Raw genomic sequence first — 22,007 nt, forward strand, 5'->3', positions numbered from 1 at the left:
TTAGTCACGCGATCACCTCTTACAGATTTCTGAAAAGCGGAAATTTGGGGCTCAGTTGTGGTCGCATGTAGAGGAATCCATGCGCTCTGTGGGTTAGTGATCAAGTGAGCAAAGGGGGAAAGACGAAACAGAGTGCAAATCCACGGAAAGGGGGTAAAACTGTCACAACCATCTGCAAAAACAGAGAAGTCTAAGTTTTTATTTTAATTGGGGATATTGGCCCCGTGACCAGGAAATAATAGCTCACAATGGCACGGGCTACGATGAGGAGAGCGGGGCGAAATACAAATCGAATCAAATCTTAATTATGGCCACAGACCAGCATAAGGCAGAAAATAATGGCTTGTTTTTTAGAAAACGGAGCAAGCTCTAGAGTCCAAGAGGCAGGGAAAAATGCATTTGTTTCCAAATGACCACACATAAACACATTAATACAATTATTCTGAAAAAAACCAGAGTTGGTAATTGGCTGATCCTACAATAACCCGGTCGACTGAGATATTCTTCTGGCTCTAATGTTCGACAAAGTATAAATCATTATGCAAACGAACTGAGTGGACCATCATAAATAAGAACTTCACAAAAAAGAAACAACTTTGTTAAGGAGGCTTATTATCTTCTCCTATGAGTCTGGATTAAAAAAAAAGAAATCCTTCAGAGGCAAGATGTTTTGCTGAACACAATTTAGCTGAACAACTTTTCCGGCTCGTAACAGTTTGAAATGAAACAGGGGGAGCCAAAGGGTCATTGCCTGCGAGTTTTTCTTCTTCTTCTTCTTCTTCTTCCCCTTATTCTTTATTCAAGTCAACTCTTGCAATCCTTCACTTCAGTTAGGATTCCAATTTCTTATTTCAGCTCAGCTTTTAACCTTGCTTATCAGCCATCCTCCCGTGAACTGTGCTCACTGGAAACCTCAGAGGGGACATGCCAGAGACTGTGATCTCCTGGGCTGATAAAAGAATACAAACAGGGATGCGTAAAAGCAGGGCGATTAAAGGGCACCTCCAAATCTTTAAGCGTGGCAAAACATCATCCAAGGGTAGCAATTTAGCAGAATGGGCAGCGTGGCTCCATTAGGGCATCGCTTCATAGAATACATACACACACACACACACACACACACACACACACACACACACACACATATCCATCCATAGCGCCATCCTAAATGACTAGGATGAAATAAATAAATAAAGGACTAGGGCAGAGGTGGTATATTCAGACGGTTCTGACCGGTTCTGGAGAACCGGTAGCGGAAATGTTGAATAGTTGGGAGAACCGGCCAATCCCGCCTCGGACTGGCCCCGCCAACCCCGTCTCTTCTCTGCCTCCCATCGAGTCCCAGCTGATCGGCTGGGTCTCCTTTGGTTGCCCTGCACAGGAGAACGGAGCTGGAAAGCAGGTCAGAGGGGAGGGAAGGGGGATTTTGCAGTCACCTTCCCCTGCCACGCCCGTAGAACCAGGAGTAAAAAAAAAATTGAATCCCACCACTGACCGGGGGTTGACATGATAGCAGCCTCCCAATATCTAACGGGCTGCCACAAAAAGAGGAGTTATGGAGCAAAGCATAATAAAATATTTCTTTGCAAGAACCGTGAAAACAAATTCCTCAGGCTTCTTTAGAAAAATTGAGTCCCTGCATCTAAAATACTACAACAGGACATAATCCAGAAGTTGTGAATGCACCAACCCTGGAAGTTTTCAAGAAAAAAGTGGACAGCCGTTTGTCTGGAGTGGTGTAGGGCAGAGGTCTCCAAACTTAGCAACAACTTTAAGACTTGTGGGCTTCAACTTAACCTGTGGGGCACAAAGTCCTCTACCGGTTTCCCAAAACCTATGATAACCATATAAACTAGGAACTTTGCCTCGATTTCTTCCTTTTCCTCGTCCCTTCCATTTTCTTTTAGGTTGTGCCAGCTGAACGGCGTCCCCGGGCAACTTTGCCTAATCTTAACGATTCAAGGCAGTTCAGGCTGGAAAAGCATGGAAAAGCAGCAGGAAATTGCAGAGTTTTAATCTGACGGAAGACCTGAAAGAGGAACCTCACCTACTTACTCCCACATTGTTACCAAGAAAACTGGAAGAAATTCTAGTTTTAGTCCACAGACCCCAAAACAGCTGAATTTATCTTAATTTCTACTAGCCATTCCAGGAGTTTTTTAAACTCCACAGGAGATGGAAAACCGTATGCATAAATTATAAAACGGACACTGATGAGCAACATATGGAATCCCTGATGTTCCTTTTGCAACTTGCCCGGAAACCAAAGTCCTTTTTCTCCACTCATCTGCTATTCCATCTCTCTCGCTCCATAGTAGTCTCAGCTTCCAAATTATGTTTGTTTCTTTCAGCTGCGATCATTTCCAACATTAGATTCGAGCCAACGGCTGCAGAAGAGCATAGATAAGGCCGAGGAGCACCATGCAGGTCAACCTGGGCTGAAGAAGTCAGTAGCTGGAGTCTCCTGGCTTCTGCAATCGGATGACATCTTATTTCTTCCAAATATCTGGCATAAAGAGACCAAACTAGATTTCTTTTAGTTCTATAGTTCAGCTGGCTTTCCAAGTAAAAGGTTCTGGAAGACTTAAAGGTAGTCTTCAGATTATGACCATTTGTTTAGTGAGTGTTTGGAGTTGTAACAGCTCTGAAAAAAGTAACATGATCATTTTTCACGTTTATGACTATTGCCATAATCAAAATCTGGACTTTTGCGCAACTGGCATGTAATTATGACGGGGAGTGTGTGTGTGTGTGTGTGTGTGTGTGTGTGTGTGTGTGTGTGCTGTGTCCGAGGGGTCATGTGATCTCCTTTTGTGACTTTCTGACAAGCAAAATCAATGGGGGAAGCCAGATTCACTTAACAACTGAAGTGATTCACTTAACAACTGCAGCAAGAAAGGTCATGAATGACAACAACTGTCACACTTGGCAACAGAAGTTTGGGGTTCAATTGTTGTTGTATGTGGAGGACTATCTATTTGATGGCTCTATAAATACCTATACCAGATTCAAATGCTGACAGCTAAGTTTTATACTGACTACTTCAGACTATATTCAGACATCTTCAATCAAATATTAACTAAAAGGGTTTTATAAGAAAAAAACACTGTATTTTGTTAACAAACTGAGTTTGTTGAAACATCAATTATACAGTTTGTACCAATTTGTACCACTTCATTTAGATTCCGCTTCTAAGTGCTTTGAAAGTTTTAATTTAAAACTGTATCTGCATCTCATTTGAATTGGTTTTATGCTGGTTGCCAGCCTATCTCACCCTATGTTTCTGCTGATACGTGAAATTTACGCATAAAGTGGTCTAGATCAAAATCAAAACGCTACCCTTTTCCTCCTGTCTTCCTGGTAGTTAAGTATCTGACATATCAATACATTTTTTAAATGCATAAGTTAAATCAATGAACGTTACATAATCAGATTAGGCCAGAAAGGGGGGTGGGGGGAGTATGTAAATTGTTCTCATCTTACAAATTCATCCAACAGACAAAAAAAACAACCCTTTAAAACAGAAAATTGTTTGAAACCTTCCTGAAATATTTCAGTTTCAACCAATAGAGTATATAACTGTATTTCATATACAGTATATGTTCTGATTGGAGGGTTGCAGCACAAAATCAACCTATATCTCCATGATCTGGTTCACATACAATTCTTAAGTGGAATTATAGGTTACTAACAAGAAAGGGCAGGTTCACATATCACACAAACTAAAATGAAATCACATTATGTGTGGCTCAGTTTAATTGGTGAAACCAGATACTAGAAGCTCAATTTCAAATTCCATGATTTGTAAATTATTGCTTATTATAAATTAAGGGCTTCCTGTTCTGAAATATATATGACTCTTCATATGCTCACGTATATGAAATATAGTTGAATGTATATATAGGATAATAAGTGCAAAACTTTATACAATATCAACCCTACATACTTTGACTTTTTAAAACCACCAAATCAAATAACCTACCACTATTCCATTTATAATTTAGGAAGTTATGAGATTTCTTCAAACCCATTGTAATGACACTCTGTGGCATGTTGGCCCTCACAACCGGACAACCTATAATTTGAACAAGTTGAAATTTCCAGATAGCGGTGGCTGATCAAGCCATAAACAGGATACATACTTGGCATTTCAGGGAAAGTTACAGAAACGATGTAAAGCATTACAACTAAATAAACTAAATAAAACTGTGACCGTCATAAATACAGGTCAGTGGACAAGGGTCCAAGTTTTGATCACATGACCATGAGGATGCTGCAACAGTGATAAGTGGGGAAAAACAGACAGAAGTGACTTTTTTTCAGTGCCATTGTAACTTTGAATCATGACTAAATTAATGGTTGTAATTCGAGGACTACCTGGGCTTACTTAAACTGCACATGGTCAACCCTCAATCAAGTAAGGACACTGAAACAATCGACATTTGGGGGTTGGGCTAGAAGACCTCCAAGGTCCCTTCTAACTCTGCTATACTGTTCCTGTAGGTTTCTATTTTCCTAACGGAATGCTCACCAGACCTATTTTCTTACGTTTTCATTTGCAAGATTGCAAACCTAATTTTAAGCGCTACTGAAAGGCACCGTCAGTGAGTCAACGTTCATAGCTATGATTAAATATTAACTGAAGTTAGAAATAATATTTCCTCTCTTTCAACGGGATGCTCTCATTCACGTCCTTTGTTGCAAATTGAACAGCTCCAGTCATTTCAAAGAAACAAAACTCTAATTCCATTAAACATATTATTTGGAAACACTTAGTGCATTACCACGTATCATTTCATAACCATAAGTGTTTTTACTTCTTTTCTTCCTTTCATATCTTTGTGCTAAGCAAGAGTTCCATTACACTTGTAATTTTTTTTCATAATTTTTCATCTGGTACCGAATAAAAACATAAAGGCAAGTGAGGCTCTCAAAGTTCTGCCCCAAGGCCTGGAGGCTACAGTGTGATGGCTTTGGATGGGGAGAAGGGACTGCCTCTCCCTCAATCCGACCAAGATCTGCCAAGAGGGGGGTCTTTCAACCATCCAGGTTCTATCGGTGACCTTGGATGGGGTTGCACGTCTTCCCTTCAGATTGGCACACAATTAGGGAACCTTAAAGGGCAAGTACTGTTGTGGCCCATCAGCTCAGAGGTTGGGGAGGAACTGGGGCCAGTTCTGGCGTCTGAGGAAGGCTCTGATGGCTGCTCTGGGTCAGAAGCAGAGACAGAACCAAGGCCATCCGGCATTTCCCAGCCACCGGAAAGGCAGCTGCCTTTGGAGGCTGATATGAGTGGGGAGGAAGAACAGCTGGGCCCTGTTCCAGATGTGCACATGCACAGAGCTGTTAGGAGAGGGGAACAATGGAGGACAAGGAGTTGACTCGAGAAGCAAAGCAAACATGGACGCCGAACGGCCCCTTCCTGGCTGGGGAATAAAGAGCAGGAAAGGGAGTGGTGGTTGTAGGAGACGAGAGTTGGTCTCTCTGAAGATTTTGCTCACAGCGTTTCGTGCCGCAGAGACTGTTTGCCAGAACTTATTTGCAGCCTTTCGTCTGGGAGCTCACAGCCTTGCAATGATCGCAAGGAACTGATAAAGGCCTGTTGCGGCTGTTAACTCTTGGAAGGCCTGGGACTTTCGGGTGGGTGAAGGCCATTAATTCACAAGAAGGAAACAAAGAGAGGGAGTTTTCGTGACAAGGAGCCTCCTGTTTCTTCTGCTAAGGCTGCGTCAGAACAAGTATCAGCCATGGCCAGGAAAGCCTTGGCTGAATTCTATCTCGGGCACCACTTGGTCCCTCCCCTAGATCATGGGGGGCCCTTCAGCCGGTCACCCCTGCCCTAGCCACCTAACGGCTTGACTACTGCAATGTGCTTTACATGGGGCTGCCACTGAAGACCATTTGGAAGCTGGTCCAGAATGTGGCAGTCATAATGGGGGAGATATGACACCTCTGCTTTACAAGCTGCACTGGTTGCCAATTTGGTTCCAGGTGCCACTCGGGGTGCTGGATGATACCTATAAAGCCCCACATTCCATAGGGCCTGGTCACTTGAGGGACCACCGTCTCCCATTAACATCCCTTGGCTGATTTAACCCCGCAGAGTTGGTGTGCTCGGAGTGTCTTGGATGAAACCCTATCATCTATCCGTACTCCAAAGGCATCTGTAGCAGCAGCACTGTGCGCTACTTAGTCTCTGAGGTCCAGGCGGTCCCATTTCTGTTGTTTGGAAGAGTTGTGACATCATGGGTTCTTCACCCAAGTCTCTGGTATTAATTCATCTTTTAAAAAAAATCCTAGAATTTTATTTTCAAAGAACATGTGGATTTCACCTATCAATCTTACTACTCCTGAATTACCCTCTCTGTATCTGCATATGAATACTTACTAGTTACTACAAATTTGATGAATCATATCCACCCACCACACACAAAATAATTTCAAATAATGTCTCTACTTGATCTAAAACGTAGCTTACTCTTTTTCAGAAAACCAAAATGTTGAATGAAATTTGAACAATGACACAATACAGAGTGCAATTAAAACCCTTATTTGACAAACTTCACCATTCTTGTCATAAGCTGGAAAATACAACTGCAATATAAACCCCGATTAGAACTACAAATGTTAAAAAACAGAAACATTAGCAAACAAACAATAGTGCATCTGCCTTAACGACTTACCTGTGTAACTAGCGGCTCCAATAACCTCTCCACGGTTAGAGTCCGGATTTCCAAACTTTTGGGGTCCCATTTTAAAATGATGGGTGAAGTTGCAGACGTCATGCTCTCTAGAACAAAAAGATAATGAGGATTATAAATCGTTCCCAGAGCCATGGGTGTATCTGAATTTTAAATCAGATGCTGGATTGATTTAAAATCCTAAATTGATTTACAGTGGACAGCATGCTCAGGAGCTAATTCAGAAATAGCTAAGTATATTGTACATTAGGGAAAATGTATAGGAGTTCCAACGGATATGCATTAACTAGATTTTTCCCTCTTGTGTACCTTTTCTTGGCCAGCATAGAAAATTTGGAAACGAGGTTTAGTAATATTTTTAAAAATATTTTCTGTACTATACATCTCAGTGAACTTTCAGAAATCGAATACACAGTTGTTTTCTGCTGAAAGACTACCTCTGTTATAGTGTACGGAGAAATAGCCTGAAATTGGGAGAAAAAGGAATCTAAAATATCAGCTCCCCGCTGAGCTATGTTAAGTGGGTTAGTGCACATCTAGCTCCTTCAATTGCTTGTCGTTGCTCGTCTGTGCAGATGGGTACATGATCAGTAAAAAAAACAAAAAAAAATTCACATCCCTGCAGACAGCCAGGGAGGAGGGATGGAAAACAGCCGCGTGAGTCTATTTCCAAAGGATGTAGCTGCGTTCATGATTCGAGGAGGGCTGCTTCATTTGGACCAGCGTTCTGGTAGGACATGACCAGGCTGAGCCTGAGAGAGGGGTCAAACATGCCACCAGTCTCGAGTCTTTTCGCGCCCGTAAGAGATCTAAGTCCAGCCCACCTTGAATGCCATTGACTCTCGGCTACCTTCCAGTCTGCTTGGGCCGTTAACGGTTCAGGTTCTCGTACGCAGAATAAGCTTGCAATAAATCCGCATTCATCTGAACCGCCGTGGCTCCTGATTTCCTGCACTTGCCAATCCTTTGCCAAACAGTTCATTCAACTACTCTGCATAACCCGACAAACTCTTCCTCCTTGGACACTCCCTTTTCTCTACAGTAAAAAAAAAACACGACAATGGGCATAACGAAGCCCTCGTAACTTTAAACACAAAGAAGCTACCATTTTAAGCAGAAGAATTAAATCCTTTCACTGCACATTATTTCCCCATTCAAATCGCTAAGTCTCGCTGGCCCTTCACTGGCCGTAGAATCCATCAAATGTCACTGCAGTGTTTCAAGGTCCTGCCACTAAATTGAGATTTTAGCTAGTTACTGGGTCCAGATAGCAACCTAAATCTGTTAAGGAGGATCATTTAGAAAAGATTAAAAGCTTTTCTTTTGTCACATTCTTTACATCATCATGATCTCAGAGAGAGAGAGAGAGAGAGAGAGAGAGAGAGAGAGAGAGAGAGAGAGAGAGAGAGAGAGAGAATTAAGTATAGATATATGCTCAAAAAAAATAAAGGGAACACAAAAATAAGACATCCTAGATCTGAACAAATGAAATATTCTTATTAAATACTTTGTTCATTACATAGTTGAATGTGCTGACAACAAAATCACACAAAAATTATCAGTGGAAATCAAATTTAGCAACCCATGGAGGTCTGGATTTGGAGTTACACTCAAAATTAAAGTGGAAAAAAACACTCCAGGCTGATCCAACTTTGATGTCATGTCCTTAAAACAAGTCAAAATGAGGCTCAGTAGTGCGTGTGGCCTCCACGTGCCTGTATGACCTCCCTACAACGCCTGGGCATGCTCCTGATGAGGTGGCGGATGGTCTCCTGAAGGATCTCCTCCCACACCTGGACTAAAGCATCCTCCAACCCCTGGACAGTCTGTGGTGCAACGTGGCGTTGGTGGATGGAGCAAGACATGATGTCCCAGATGTGCTCAATTGGATCCAGGCCTGGGGAATGGGAGGGCCAGTCCATAGCATCAATGCCTTCATCTTGCAGGAACTGCTGACACACTCCAGCCGCATGAGGTCTAGCATTGTCATGCATTAGGAGGAACCCAGGGCCAACTGCACCAGCATATGGTCTCACAAGGGGTCTGAGGATCTCATCTCGGTACCTAATGGCAGTCAGGCTACCTCTGGCGAGCACATGGAGGGCTGTGCAGCCACCCCACACCATTACTGACCCACTGCCAAACTGGTCATGCTGGAGTATGTTGCAGGCAGCAGAACGTTCTCCACGGCGTCTCCAGACCCTGTCACGTCTGTCACATGTGCTCAGTGTGAACCCGCTTTCATCTGTGAAGAGCACAGGGTACCAGTGGCGAATTTGCCAATCTTGGTGTTCTCTGGCAAATACCAAACGTCCTGCACGGTGTTGGGCTGTAAGCACAACCCCCACCTGTGGACGTCAGGCCCTCATACCACCCTCATGGAGTCTGTTTCTGATTATTTGAGCAGCCATATGCATGTTTGTGGCCCTCTGGAGGTCATTTTGCAGGACTCTGGCAGTGCTCCTACTGTCCCTCCTTGCACAAAGGCGGAGGTAGTGGTCCTGATGCTGGGTTGTTGCCCTCCTACGGCCTCCTCCACGTCTCCTGATGTACTGGCCTGTCTCCTGGTAGCGCCTCCATGCTCTGGACACTACACTGAGACAGCAAACCTTCTTGCCACAGCTCGCATTGATGTGCCATCCTGGATGAGCTGCACTACCTGAGCCGCTTGTGTGGATTTCAGACTCCGTCTCATGCTACCACTAGAGTGCCAGCACCGCCAGCATTCAAAAGTGACCAAACCATCAGCCAGAAAGCATAGGAACTGAGAAGTGGTCTGTGGTCACCACTTGCAGAACCACTCCTTTATTGGGGATGTCTTGCTACCTGCCTCTGCTTTCCACCTGTTGTCTATTCCATTTGCACAACAGCAGGTGACATGGATTGTCCATCAGTGTTGCTACCTAAGTGGACAGTTTGATTTCACAGAAGTGTGATTGACTCAGAGTTACATTGTGTTGTTTTAAGTGTTCCCTGTATTTTTTTTGAGCAGTGTAAATAGATGCAGATATACTGTAGATATATGGATATGTGCAGCCAGGAAGCAATATCCTTTGGGCCTCTCCTATCAAAAAGAAAATAAGTGCATGTGCTTTGATTCTATGTTCTTCTTCTTCTTCTTCTTCTGAAATCGCTCTAAATCTATTGATTCATTCCTCCCACCCTAACAATTCAGCCATTGGCATCAAGCTGCCTTGTAACACATGAAAGATGTTTGTTACAGCCTTGTTCCTTACCTCATCAACTAATAATACGTATTTCTCCTTGATCACCACTCTACATTATTAGAGAGCTGCCTGCAAGAACAATGCTTGAAGCCAACGGCACCAAGAATGTTTTCTTCCCTCCATAAAATGTTAAATCAAAGCATGCCATATTTTCCCTTTTTTTCCCCCCAGAGATTGGTCTCCTGTCAGGTAGCCCAGACAAGAAGCCCCAAACATGAATACTCGCACTGCCTTTATTGTAAGGGATACAGTAAAAGCCTCTTGCACCTCTTTTACTTCTACTTTCCAGAAAACCACGGGGCGTCCCGAAGGAGAGAGGCTTCCTTCAGCCGTTGGGCTTCCCTGGGCTGAGGTCCCTTGGAGACTTGCCTGGCAGCTGGACTCCAACCTCTCTGGCTTCGTGAACCGGGGGGGGGGGGGGAGGGGGGGGGGAGTTTTGCACGCGCAGTCTGCACCTGACCCTTGCACAAGTGGAGGTGTGCACATGTGCGTGCTCGCCCGCTGCTTCCGCGGCCCGATTTTGAACAGTAGTGGGCCACGGCCTGGGGGCCCCCGGTATAAGGGGGCCAGTTCAGTTAAGGCACCAGGCTGAGAACCAAGAGTCTGGGGGTTCTGGTCCTGCCTTTTGCATGAAACCCACCTGGCGACTTGTCCCATTTTAGGCCTGAGAAGTGGCTGGGTGGCTTTGGGCCAGTCACTCTCTCTCTCCCAACCCACCTCCTAGGGTTGTTGTTGTGGAGGAAATAGCAGGATACAAGGGTGTTGGAGGTGTTTGCTGCCTTGGGTTGTTTGTAAAAAATACTAAAGGCGATATACAGATAAATAAAAAATCTGTCTATCTACGACTCCTTCTCCCGCCTGACCAGATCATTCCCACCCAGGCCACAGCATTATTCAGAAATAAATGTGGAACTTCTCTGCACATGCAGGGGGTCTCCTGCAGAGGAGGACATCGACCTTCTCCCCTTCAGGGGCATCAGATAAATGCATGTGCAGAGGAGTTCCACATTTATTTCGGAATAACGTTGTGGCCTACCAGCAGCCAATGGAGCTGGCAGCTGATTCGGACAGTGAGGAGGTAGGGGAGGAACCTGGGCCAGTCCTGGAGTCTGGGGAAGGCTCTGATGAGGGCTCTGCATTGGAAGCAGAGATGGGACCAGGGCCGCCTGACGGTTATCAGATGCCGTCGGAGATCAGTGAGGAAGAAGAACAGCCGGAGCCTGTTCCCAGTGTGCACATGCGCAGAGCTGCCAGGAGAAGGGAACAGCTAAGGAACTAGGGTCGATGTGGGAGTAAAGGCACAGGTGGATGGTGAATGGCCCCTCCCCGAGGGAATAAGGAGGAGCGAAAGGGGAGTGGGCTTTTGCGGGAGACAATTAGTTCAATTCATTCAGGTGAAGATCTGTTCCTGACTTCTTGGCAAGTACTTGCTGCTACGGTGTGGCGTTTGAAAGATATTGCCCTGGCAACTCTCTCAGCCTGATAAAGGTCTGTAGTTGTGAAATCTCATGAAAACCTGTTTGCCGGGACTTTGCTGGAGAGGAATTCCCTTTAACCTACATAAAAGGAGTTTTATCAGGATGAGGAGTCGGCTTGATGATCTTGGGAACAAGCCCGGGTCAGAACAAATAATTCAATTTGCTTTAAACCAATGACCACTGTGTCATAAAAAGAAATATATAAATATAAATAAAAGCAAATTCATTACATATCCTGGGAGGCTCACAAATCCATTTATTTGTTTGTTTATTTGTTTGCCTGAATACCAAAAAGAATTGTGCAATCGAGTGTTTTGAGGCTCGAGTGACGCCTGGAAGTAGCCATAAAGAACCGTCAGTGCCAATTAGAGAAAGACAAGAAAAAAGGACACCGGGAGATGAGAACAGACGAAAACGTATGTGCGTTTCAGAATTGGGCTGAGGACGGAACTGCAGGTTAAAAGAAGAAGTTATGAAAGGGCAGATTTTAAAACACTGAAGGCAACAAAAAGCAGGGGGAAAAAAATCCCTTAAGGAGAAGCACTTATAGCGGGGAAAAGCACCCTCAGGAGTGTAATAAAACAGAAAATGTTGACAGTGGGGGGACTAAATCATCACGCAGTGACAGGGGAAAAAAACCATAAGAAGGTGCAGCAGATGGTTCAAAGGAATCCTTTGTATCTCCTAACTACACATTTTCATATTATTCATTATGAACAAGAGCTGTTAGATGTTGATGCATCTGCAATAATCACTGGGAAGCTTCACGGGTGGAAAATAATGCACATACAAAAAGAATTGTGCAATCGAGTGTTTTGAGGCTCGAGTGATGCCCGGAAGTAGCCATAAGGAACCCTCAGTGCCAATTAGAGAAAGACAAGAGATGAGAGCAGACGAAAATACACGGCTGTTCTTTGGAAGGACGGATCCTGAAGCTGGATCTCAAAGGCTTTGGCCACCAAAGGAGAAGAGAAGGGAGACGGAAGACCCAAGGAGAACGGGACAGCAGAGGGTGAGATGGTTAGATAGCGTCGTCAACGCAATGACCACGAATTGGGGCAAACTCCAGGAGACAGGGGAGGGCAGGGGCACCTGGCATGCTGTGGCCCGTGGGATCATGAAGAGTTGGACACAACTTAGCAACTGGACAACAACAAACTATTATTTTCTTCACGTTTGGTCCAGAAGGCAACGGCACGGCCGTGCTTTCCTTACCGTCTTGAAAGTTGAATAGTCCGCAGCTTCCGGGTGCAATTCCGAATGCTAATTAACCTCCACGAAGGCTTTCAGAGCGCAGCCCGGGGACCTCTCAGGCGCTCCGTCTCGCCCAGGGGTTCTGCCCGTCCAGGAAAGATCAGGCAGAGTTGGGGGGCTTGGGGTCCCTTCAATCCCAAGGTGCCATCTGTGGAGCTCCAGGAAGGGAGTGTCGTCTGGAAGGAAATTCGTGTCACTTCCACCTTAATGATGCTCCTTTGAAGATCCGACTTTGGGGTGGGGGTGAGGGGTGGTAGGGCTCCCTCAAAGGAGATGGGGGACAGAATGTGTTCATTTTGTAAAATGATAATTTATATCATTCTAGACTTGGGGAGGCCTCAAAATCAAATCGATATATATTATTCTTACAAATAAGATGCCAAACATTCCTATTTGCCCCACAACCACCCATGCGGTGGATTGAGCTGACAGAGGGTGACTGGCTGAAAGTAACCCACGTGGCTCTAGTGGGGATGGCAGGACTAGAACTCGCAGCCTCCTTGTGATTGGCCCAAAGTCACTCAGCTAGCTTTCATGTCTAAGGAGGGACTTCAACTTACAACCTCCTGCTTTCTAGCCCTGTGCATAAATCAAACTGGCTTTCAACTTCATGGAGATACAAAAAAGGAGAACATGACCAATGCATCCTTGGATAACTTTCCTATATTCAATTTGCTGATGGTATTCATTATTCAATCAAAAACAATCCTTCCATAAATTAAAACCATTAGTCTTAGTCCTGCTTTCTTGAATATCAAGAAATATTTGCCTTCTTTTATGCAACAGCTGTGGAGACTTTAATTCAACGGACTGAATACTACATAATAATTGCATAACAATATTTGTATTACTTTTAGATATTATACTTAGTTATGCTTTATGGATGATTATTGGCCTTAAAATAAAATGTAAAAATACGCTTTGAAGGAAATCCCCACAATGCTGAGCCATGTAGCATCCATTTAGGCTTCTTTTTAACTCTTAAAAAGTCAAGTTGAATCTAATATAAGAGTTCAGTACCAAAGAAATAAGGTAAAAAGAAACGAAGGAAGGAAGGAAGGAAGGAAGGAAGGAAGGAAGGAAGGAAGGAAGGAAGGAAGGATTAGAAAATGTAGGAAACCGGCTATCGCCATTTGAAAGGAGCTGAAGCTGAGTTGTCCTTGACAAGAGAGACATCCATGAAGAAATATTTCTGCAGAAAAAACAAGGCCAGGCACTCTGCTGGCTCCATGGCTGGCCCTGAGATGATGCCATTTTTTTTTTAAACGTAAAGAATTACTTAATTGTCAGCAGCTTTGGCTGTAAGCTTTTTAAGATTCATTGCAGAACTTGCCCCACCAACCAAACGCTCAGTGGGAAAGCAATAAATTACACACCAACCCTAATAGCTAGAAGCTTTCTCACCGCCCCCTCAACGCAGCCAGCATTTCAGTTTGATGGCAGCAACACAACGCAGGCTTTTTAACACAGGTAGTCCTCAACTTACAACCGTTCCTTTAGTGACCGTTTGAAGTTACAATATCACCAGAAAAGGGGCTTAGGACCGTTTTTCACACTTACAACCGTTGCAGCATCTCCAGGGTCATGTGATTCAAAATTCACCGGCTTGGCAACCGATTCTTATTTATGACGGTTACAGTGTCCTGTATGTGACCTTCTGGCAAACAAAGTCCCTCTGGGGAATCCAGATTCACTTAACAACCGTGATACTAATTTAACAAGTGCTGGGATTCGCTTAACAACCGTGGCAAGAAAGGTCGCAAAATGGGCCAAAATTCATTTCACAAATGTCTCGCTTAACAACAGAAATGTTGGGCTCCACTGTGATCGTAAGTCGAGGACTACCTGTACTGTAAGCTTTGCTGGAGGTGCACCTATCCAGACTGAAGGGGTCTGGACTTCATCCAACACCATCAAGAGGATCATAACCACAAGCAGGAGAAAATTTTGTCCTTGGACATTTGCTATGTTGTTAAAGGGACACAAACTGAACGCTGAGAAGCTGAAAAACATTTACCAATCTAACAAGTACAGCGATTCACTTAGCAACCATGGCAAGAAAGGTTGCAAAATGGGGCAAATTTACTTAATAAATGTCTCACTTAGCAACTGAAATTTAGGTCTCAATTTTGGGTCATAAGTCAAGGACTAGCTGGGGTAAAAATACAGTATATAAAAGGGGCACGATACTGAGGTGCACATCTGATGGAGACACGTAGTCAATGCTCCCACGCTGCCACCAGTGACCCTGGGAAAGTGGGAGCGGGGATTCATTGGAGTATATCTAGTTAGACATAACAACATTCTTCTCCTGATTCAAGGTCATGTTATTTTGTGCATAAGTGAGAGGAAGTCCTAACTTGGGACGGATGGTGATTGGGCCATGCGATGCGATGATAGGTGCAGGGGGTGGATTTGTAGTTTTTACTTATTGCAAGGAAGCCCGGAAGTTTCGCATTCGGGATTCCCCAGTTGTGCCAGTTACTATCCAAATAAAAAGGAACCTTTGAGGAGATGATCTGTCTCGGAGTTATTGGGGGGAGTGGATGGTTGCTGGAATGATGACATCAATTTTGTAAGGTATGGGGAAATTCAAGAAGTCATTTATTAATTATAGGTTACATTTTGAAATACATGGTTGGTGAGAATGGAATATGTGTTCTATATATTCATATCTAGGCCATTCACCTAATTATGTGCTGCTGTATGTTTTGTTAGTTGGAGAAAGTCTGTTTTTCCTCTTGTATAAGCACTCAAAGCGGCATCTAGTCCCTATACGATCCAGTGTCTGCCAGACTCAACATTCAAGGGAGGATACACTGCCCCGTTGAAGCAGAGAGTCTGAACAGGTGGCATGCAAGGTGCAAATCCTATTCAGAGGTTCCCGGCACTGGCAGGTGTCTGGAAAACAAATCTGTTGCCAAATTGCTTTTTACTTCCTTCCAGGTAACGCTCTACAGAGGAGGGAAGTCTTGCCACAAAGGGAATCCTGAACAACAATAACATTTTACATTTGATTTGTCAATCACTTACAAGATACAGGTATAAGAATAAATATAGTTTTAAATACATGAGATACTTATAAGAAAAATAAAAGAAACAATAGGACAGGGACGGTAGGCACGTTGGTGCGCTTATGCACGCCCCCTACAGACCTCTTAGGAAAGGGGTGAGGTCAAAAGTAGACAGTCTGAGGTTAAAGTTTTTGGGGTTCGGGGAAGAAACCCCAGAGTCAGGTAGAGGATTCCAGACATTGACCCCTCTGTTGCTGAAGTCGTATTTCCTGCAATCAAGTTTGGCTCGGTTAACTTTGAGTTTGTATCTATTGTGTGCTCTTGTGTTGTTATGGTTGAAGCTGAAGTATTCATTGACAGGTAGGACATTGCAATGTATGATTTTATATACCATACTTAGATCAGACCGAAGACAGCGTAATTCAAGGTTTTCTAGGTCTAGAATTTCAAGCCTGGTGGCATAAGGTATTCTACAATGAGTAGAGGAGTGGGGAACTCTTCTTGTGAAATATTTCTGGACTTTCTCAACTGTGCTAATATCAGATACGTAATGTGGGTTCCAGACTGATGAGCTGTATTCGAGTATTGGTCTAGCAAATGTTTTGTATGCTCTAGTTAGTAGTGTAATATTACCAGAGAAAAAGCTACGTAAGATTAGGTTAACAACTCTTAATGCCTTTTTGGCTATGTAGTTACAGTGGGCTCTAGCACTTAGATCATTAGAGATGAGAACTCCAAGATCCTTGACAGAGTTTGGATCCTCAACAAGGTCTTGACTATTCAGCCTGTATTTTATTTTCTGATTTTTTTTCTTTGCCAATGTGTAAGACAGAGCATTTATTTGTTGAGATTTGAAGTTGCCATTTGTTTGACCATTCTGATACATAGTCGAGCTCTTTTTGAAGGGTAGCAGTATTGTCTGTGGTGTTGAACAGCTTTACATCGTCCGCGAAGAGAACGCAGTTGCTTCCACGACAAAATGAGGAACCACAACACAACAAAATGAGGAGTGACCAGATGCTCCTACAGGCACTCCAACATCATCTTCTCTCCAATTTTAGCGACTCGTGAAACGTTTTAGCAGGAAAAAAAAGCGATATTTCCCCCCGAAAGCACGGCCTCCCTGATTATCTTTGCAGAAGCCACAGCTGCTCTATCATTTCCTTTAATTGCAGATCAAAGTGGCTGCCACAGATGATGTCAGTTTCCAATGGGAAGAATGAGTGACAGCTCTGAAGCTGCCTTGCCTCCCGCTAGGGAAGGCAATCCCTGTAGATGAATTATTCACATTATTCATATAGGAGGAGTGCAGTTAGGTTAGGGCCATTCTGGATCCGGCTCTCGTTTTCGCTTCGTCGTATGTTATTGCAATGTTTTTTCCAAGTCTTATTGAAAGGTTATTTGAAGAGCTTTTCTTTTCCTTTGCAAATATATGTACTCCTTGACTTATGACCACAAATGACCCCCAAATTTCAGTTGCTAAGCAAGACCCCCCCCCCCCCATTTTATGACCTTTCTTGTCACAATGGTGAACTACATCACTGCTGTTGTTAAGTTAGAAAACTAGGTTGTTGAATGAATCAAATTTCCCCATTGATTTTGCTTGTCAGAAGTTCGCAAAAGGGGATCACAGACACTGCAATCGTCATAACTATGAGTCAATCTCTCAAGTGTCTGAATTCTGATCAGGTGACTGTGGGGATGCTGCAACGGTCGTAAGTGTGTAAGTCGGTCCCAGGTCACTTTTTTCAGTGCTGTTGTAACTTAGAATAGTCACTAAGTCGAGGACCACCTCTGGGTGGCATTCGCTCAGCAGGTGAAAAATGTTCTCTAGCCAAACATATTTTGTGCACTTCACAATGACTTGGAAACCATATGAACTGCTATTCTGCAGAGTCTCATCATTACAAATATCAATTTGATGACTTGACATCAAGAATTTCTCACAGGCAGCGCCATAAAATACACTTGAGCTCTCGTCCTGGGTGATTTTCCAGGTTTTATTTGTGCAGATTGCTTCTGGCAAAATGGGGTTGTCAAGTAAGATAGCAGTTGTAATGTTCAATGACTGAGGTAGACTAAATGGGATGCGATGTCAGGCTGGCCAAAGGGTTAATTCCTGGAGCCACTCAGGAGACGATTATAACAATCCTATTTTGACTCACTTGCAGCTACTGACTGGAGAATAAATATAGTTTGATTCCATGATCGTCTAAGCAGCCAGGCAAGGATCTGTATAGGTGATGGATGTGTAACTTGAACTAGGCACGTCAAAAATCCAACATGCTTTGTTATAAGAGCCAGGCCATTAAAATGTTTAAATTGCTGTCAGAATGATAAAAACTACAGTAATAAACCTGTCCAATTAATTTCAAAGAAGATAGCAAATAAAGCAGATGGATAAATGTTCCAGTTTGTAGAAAACACAAATTCAGCCTCAGTGCTAACTCAGCATCATGAAGGAAAAAAAACCCGCTGTATTCTTATAACCTGGTTGTATAACAGTCTATTCTCATACCATCTTTAAAATTTTCATAAAACTGGGGTGCTGCTTTTTTATAACAAAAAAATACCCATTATCTCCAATTGGTAAAGTTTTAATTTTTTGTCTATAATCCTTATGAAGGATTTTGATTACAATAATAAAAAAACTCAAACAAAAAAGAAAAAGAAACAAGTAATAAGAAAAAACAGAAAGTGGAAGAAAAAGAAAAAGAAAAGAAATCTAGAAAATCTAGTAACTATTAATTCTCAAATAAGATTACAAACAAGAATCTCTTCATCCCAAATTCCATTGCTTATCTATAAGCAAATTCACAAACATCGATTTTTCATTCCTGAAGTCAGCAGAAAATCTGCAAAGAGATGCCAGAGTTATGCAAAAAAAGGTCTTATTTTAATCTCAATCAAGTACACCATTTTATATTATTTCCTTTTACTTCGAACAGCCTTAATCTTTAGTTAATTCAAATATTGTCATAGGATTTATTTTTAAATTCTTCTGATAATGCAGATACTTCTTCAAGAGTTTAACAAGCCTCCTTGATAAAACTAGAAAGATAATAATTTTCCAGAACTTTTGCTTGGTTTATCATTTCCCTTTTAATTTTTAAATTTTCAAGCAGTTTCTTTTATATATCCAATTAAGCATCCTTTTCCAAATCATTCTCTTGGCCTGTCATTTATAGTTCCACTTTCAGTATGTTCTCTGCCTTATCAAACAAAATTTGTTCCACATCTATCTTTCCCCCATTCACACTTTTTGGCATAATTTACCCATAGAATCAGGTATCAAGTTATCATTCTTCAAAGATCTCTCTTAACCTTTCCAGTGTTATGACATTTTGTATAGTTTTCTAAGCCCCAAAAGGCCGGCTCGTATTGTTCCCTTCTACTTAGAGAATAGTGTCCAGTTTCTAAAATCATAAAGTTGCTTATCTTTGTTGGGAGTCAAAATAGCCACAATAATTCTGCTTCCCACAGAAAGCCATTTACTTTTTCTAGTTAATATCAAAATCTTAACCGTAAGAGTCAACCCTCCAAATGTAACCAAACTCTTAATCCAGCCTGGCCTCTTTGGCAACCCATTTGCTCCCGTGACCGGTTGCCAAGTAACTCGCCATCTTGGGATCGCCACTTCCAACCTTTCCCGGGGCTTCCCAAGGAAGTCAGCGGAGAGGCCGGTGGGAAGACTGCAAGTGGTCGGGGTCATCTTCCCCCACCCACTCACCCTTCTGCATTCAAGCTGCACCCCAGTCATCTGGGCCCCCCTGCACACCCTCCCACACCCTCTCTTGCACTCTCCCATATGCCCCAATTCGCACTGTATTCCCCCCCCCCACGACTTCCCTACCTGTTTAGCATCTCCCGTGCGCCCTCCTGATGCTCCCTCGTATCCGCATGTGCCCCTTGCTTCGTCCCCCACCCACCCACAGCAGTCACATACCTGCCTCCCAGTCTGGGACAGGCGACTTCCAGCCAGCTTCCCCATCGAGTTGTGGGAATCCAGCAGGAAGTTGCCTCATCAAACAACAGTGAGATTAAGTTAACAACAGCGACCAGGACTGGCAGGGACCGCTGTTGCTAAGCAAGGTGTTCACTCTTCCTGACTGCCTTCCTTTAGCGATGGAGATTCCAGTCCCCATTGCTGTCGTAGGTCGAGGACTAGGTATAAATTCAAGAAATGTACATGATATAAAACTTGAAAAACTACAGTAGAGAACACTTCTACTCCCTCATTCTAAAAAAGATTTAATTCCCAAACAGTATAAGGTTATATTTTTTAAAAAAAAAATTCCTCATAATCTTTTTGTCGCTGTATGTCATATTTTGGGCATATCCAGGTGAATATGTCTTTATGTGGCTGCTAAGAGTCAACACAACCAGGCCACGTATTGGCTAGCAAACGGATATATTTGAATAAAATATTTTCCCATTTAAAGAAAGAAATGTTCTGATGGTAAGGAGGGTTGATCTCTTTTTTTTATACAATGAGCACATATCCTGTGAGTATATTTCTCCCTCCGAGAAGCTTTTAAAGAGCAACCATCTGTTTCCAAAGAGATCTGTGAGTGCCCAGCTAATTGCTCATCTCGGGGCTGGAGACCAGGCAGTAGCATATAATTAGATTCTCTGGACTGAAATGAAAAAGGTCACAATTTTCATCTTATATGTTGCATCAGGACATTGTGATGCCTATGCAACAATTATACTACTTTGCATAAAGCGAGTCCTTGCCTTTGGACATAAAGAAGACGCTCAGATTCAAGAAATAAAGTAACATGGCTAGATATTCACCGTTTAACCAACAATTTACATCAGGTTCAATTAATTGCAATTTTTGTTCATATTCCTCTAAGGCGAGCTTTCACTTGTGACTTATCAAATCACATACAGCTTCTGAGACGCGTTCTGTCACTTGCCATAGATTTCCCACCGCTGCTCTTTTTTTCTTTTTTACCTTTTAACTAAATAACAGAAACAGCACATCTCTAATATATTCCATAATGAGAGGTTACTTGCGGAATTATCGGAAATATTTCCAATAGTGGAAAAAAGTAGAAAAGGATTAATTTTCCTTCATATATTTATCTAAGATGTTTTTATATTGGGTTTTTAAAATGGTTTCTACTAGTCTTGCAATTTCTGTTCAACAAACCCAACATTTTAAAAACCATTAGGATTATTTTGAATATAAATATATTTCATTCCTTAGGAATAATGTGATTTCCTGCAACAAAATAATCTACTTCTTTGTCCCTGGACCTATATGAGATTATCTTTAAACTGGCTATGGAAAACCTTTCATTCAAATATTTAGTAAGGATTTGCACCTGTTTCAAAGTTCCAAAATAAAGAAGCAACAAATATTATGAAGCATTTACCGCTGCAGGATGTTTTTCACATTTTTTTGTAACTTATAACAGGTGGATTTCCACAACTTATTTCACAACTTATTTGAATTTTAGAGACATACAAAATCCGGACAGAAGCTGTAGAATATGTCCTATATAATTTTAAGAGTCATTACCACAAGCAGGGTGTTATGATTACAATCCTTAGCAGGTGGGAAGAATTAAACTAGAAGTGTCCATAATTAAGATTTTTTTTAAAAAAAAAAAGTTCCAATATCGAGAAGCTTTAATAATTCATTGGGCATAAATGAATACATTAACACTCACCTACCCTTCAAATGATGAATGTATTTAAATTTTGGGATGTAGCTCTCCAAGAAAGAAATGCTTATTAGCTCAATTCAAGGATTAACAGCTTAACATTGAAAAGGCTATCGTGTTCCAACTTCTATTCTTCACAGAATTGATAAGCCTTCACTATGGATTTGAATAATTTTCGCTGGGGGCTCTTGTTGGATTTATCCCATCCAGGTTCCACACGGATTGACTCAGGCTATAAAGACAGGTAGTCCTTGACTTACAACAGATTGCTTAGTAACCGTCCAAAGTTACAATGGCACGGAAAGAGTGAGTTATTACTGTTTTTCACCCTTGTGACCGTTTCAGCATCCCCATGGTCATGAGGTTTATATGTGGATGCTTGACAACTTTTGAGAAGTTTAGAATAACAGAGTTGGAAAGGACCTTGGAGGCCTTCTGGTCTCTGACTCACATTTCTGACCGTCGCAATGTCCCGGGGTCACATGATCCCCTTTTGTGACCTTCTGACAAGCAAAGTCAATGGGGAAGCCAGATTCACTTAACAACCATGTTACCAATTTAACGACTGCAGTGATTCACTTAGCACACGTGGCAAGAAAAGTAGTAAAATGGGGCAAAACTCATTTAACAAATTCCTCACTTAACAACATAAACATTT

General features: G+C 42.6%; 1 protein-coding gene across 2 annotated transcripts in view; it reads right to left on the reverse strand.

Annotated features, from left to right (window-relative positions):
- Positions 1-22,007, reverse strand: part of CTNNA2 (catenin alpha 2) — a 490,650-nt gene that overhangs the window by 423,914 nt on the left and 44,729 nt on the right. For both annotated transcript variants that reach the window (XM_026718940.2, XM_026718938.2), the window contains exon 2: positions 6,684-6,790. In XM_026718940.2, the coding sequence (XP_026574725.1) occupies positions 6,684-6,785 (102 nt within the window). In that variant the 5' untranslated portion in view covers positions 6,786-6,790. The remainder of the gene's footprint in view (positions 1-6,683; positions 6,791-22,007) is intronic.

Source organism: Pseudonaja textilis, chromosome 6, assembly GCF_049901715.1.
Source record: "Pseudonaja textilis isolate UNSWEBS1 chromosome 6, rPseTex1.2, whole genome shotgun sequence".
NCBI classification, from domain to species: Eukaryota; Metazoa; Chordata; class Lepidosauria; order Squamata; family Elapidae; genus Pseudonaja; species Pseudonaja textilis.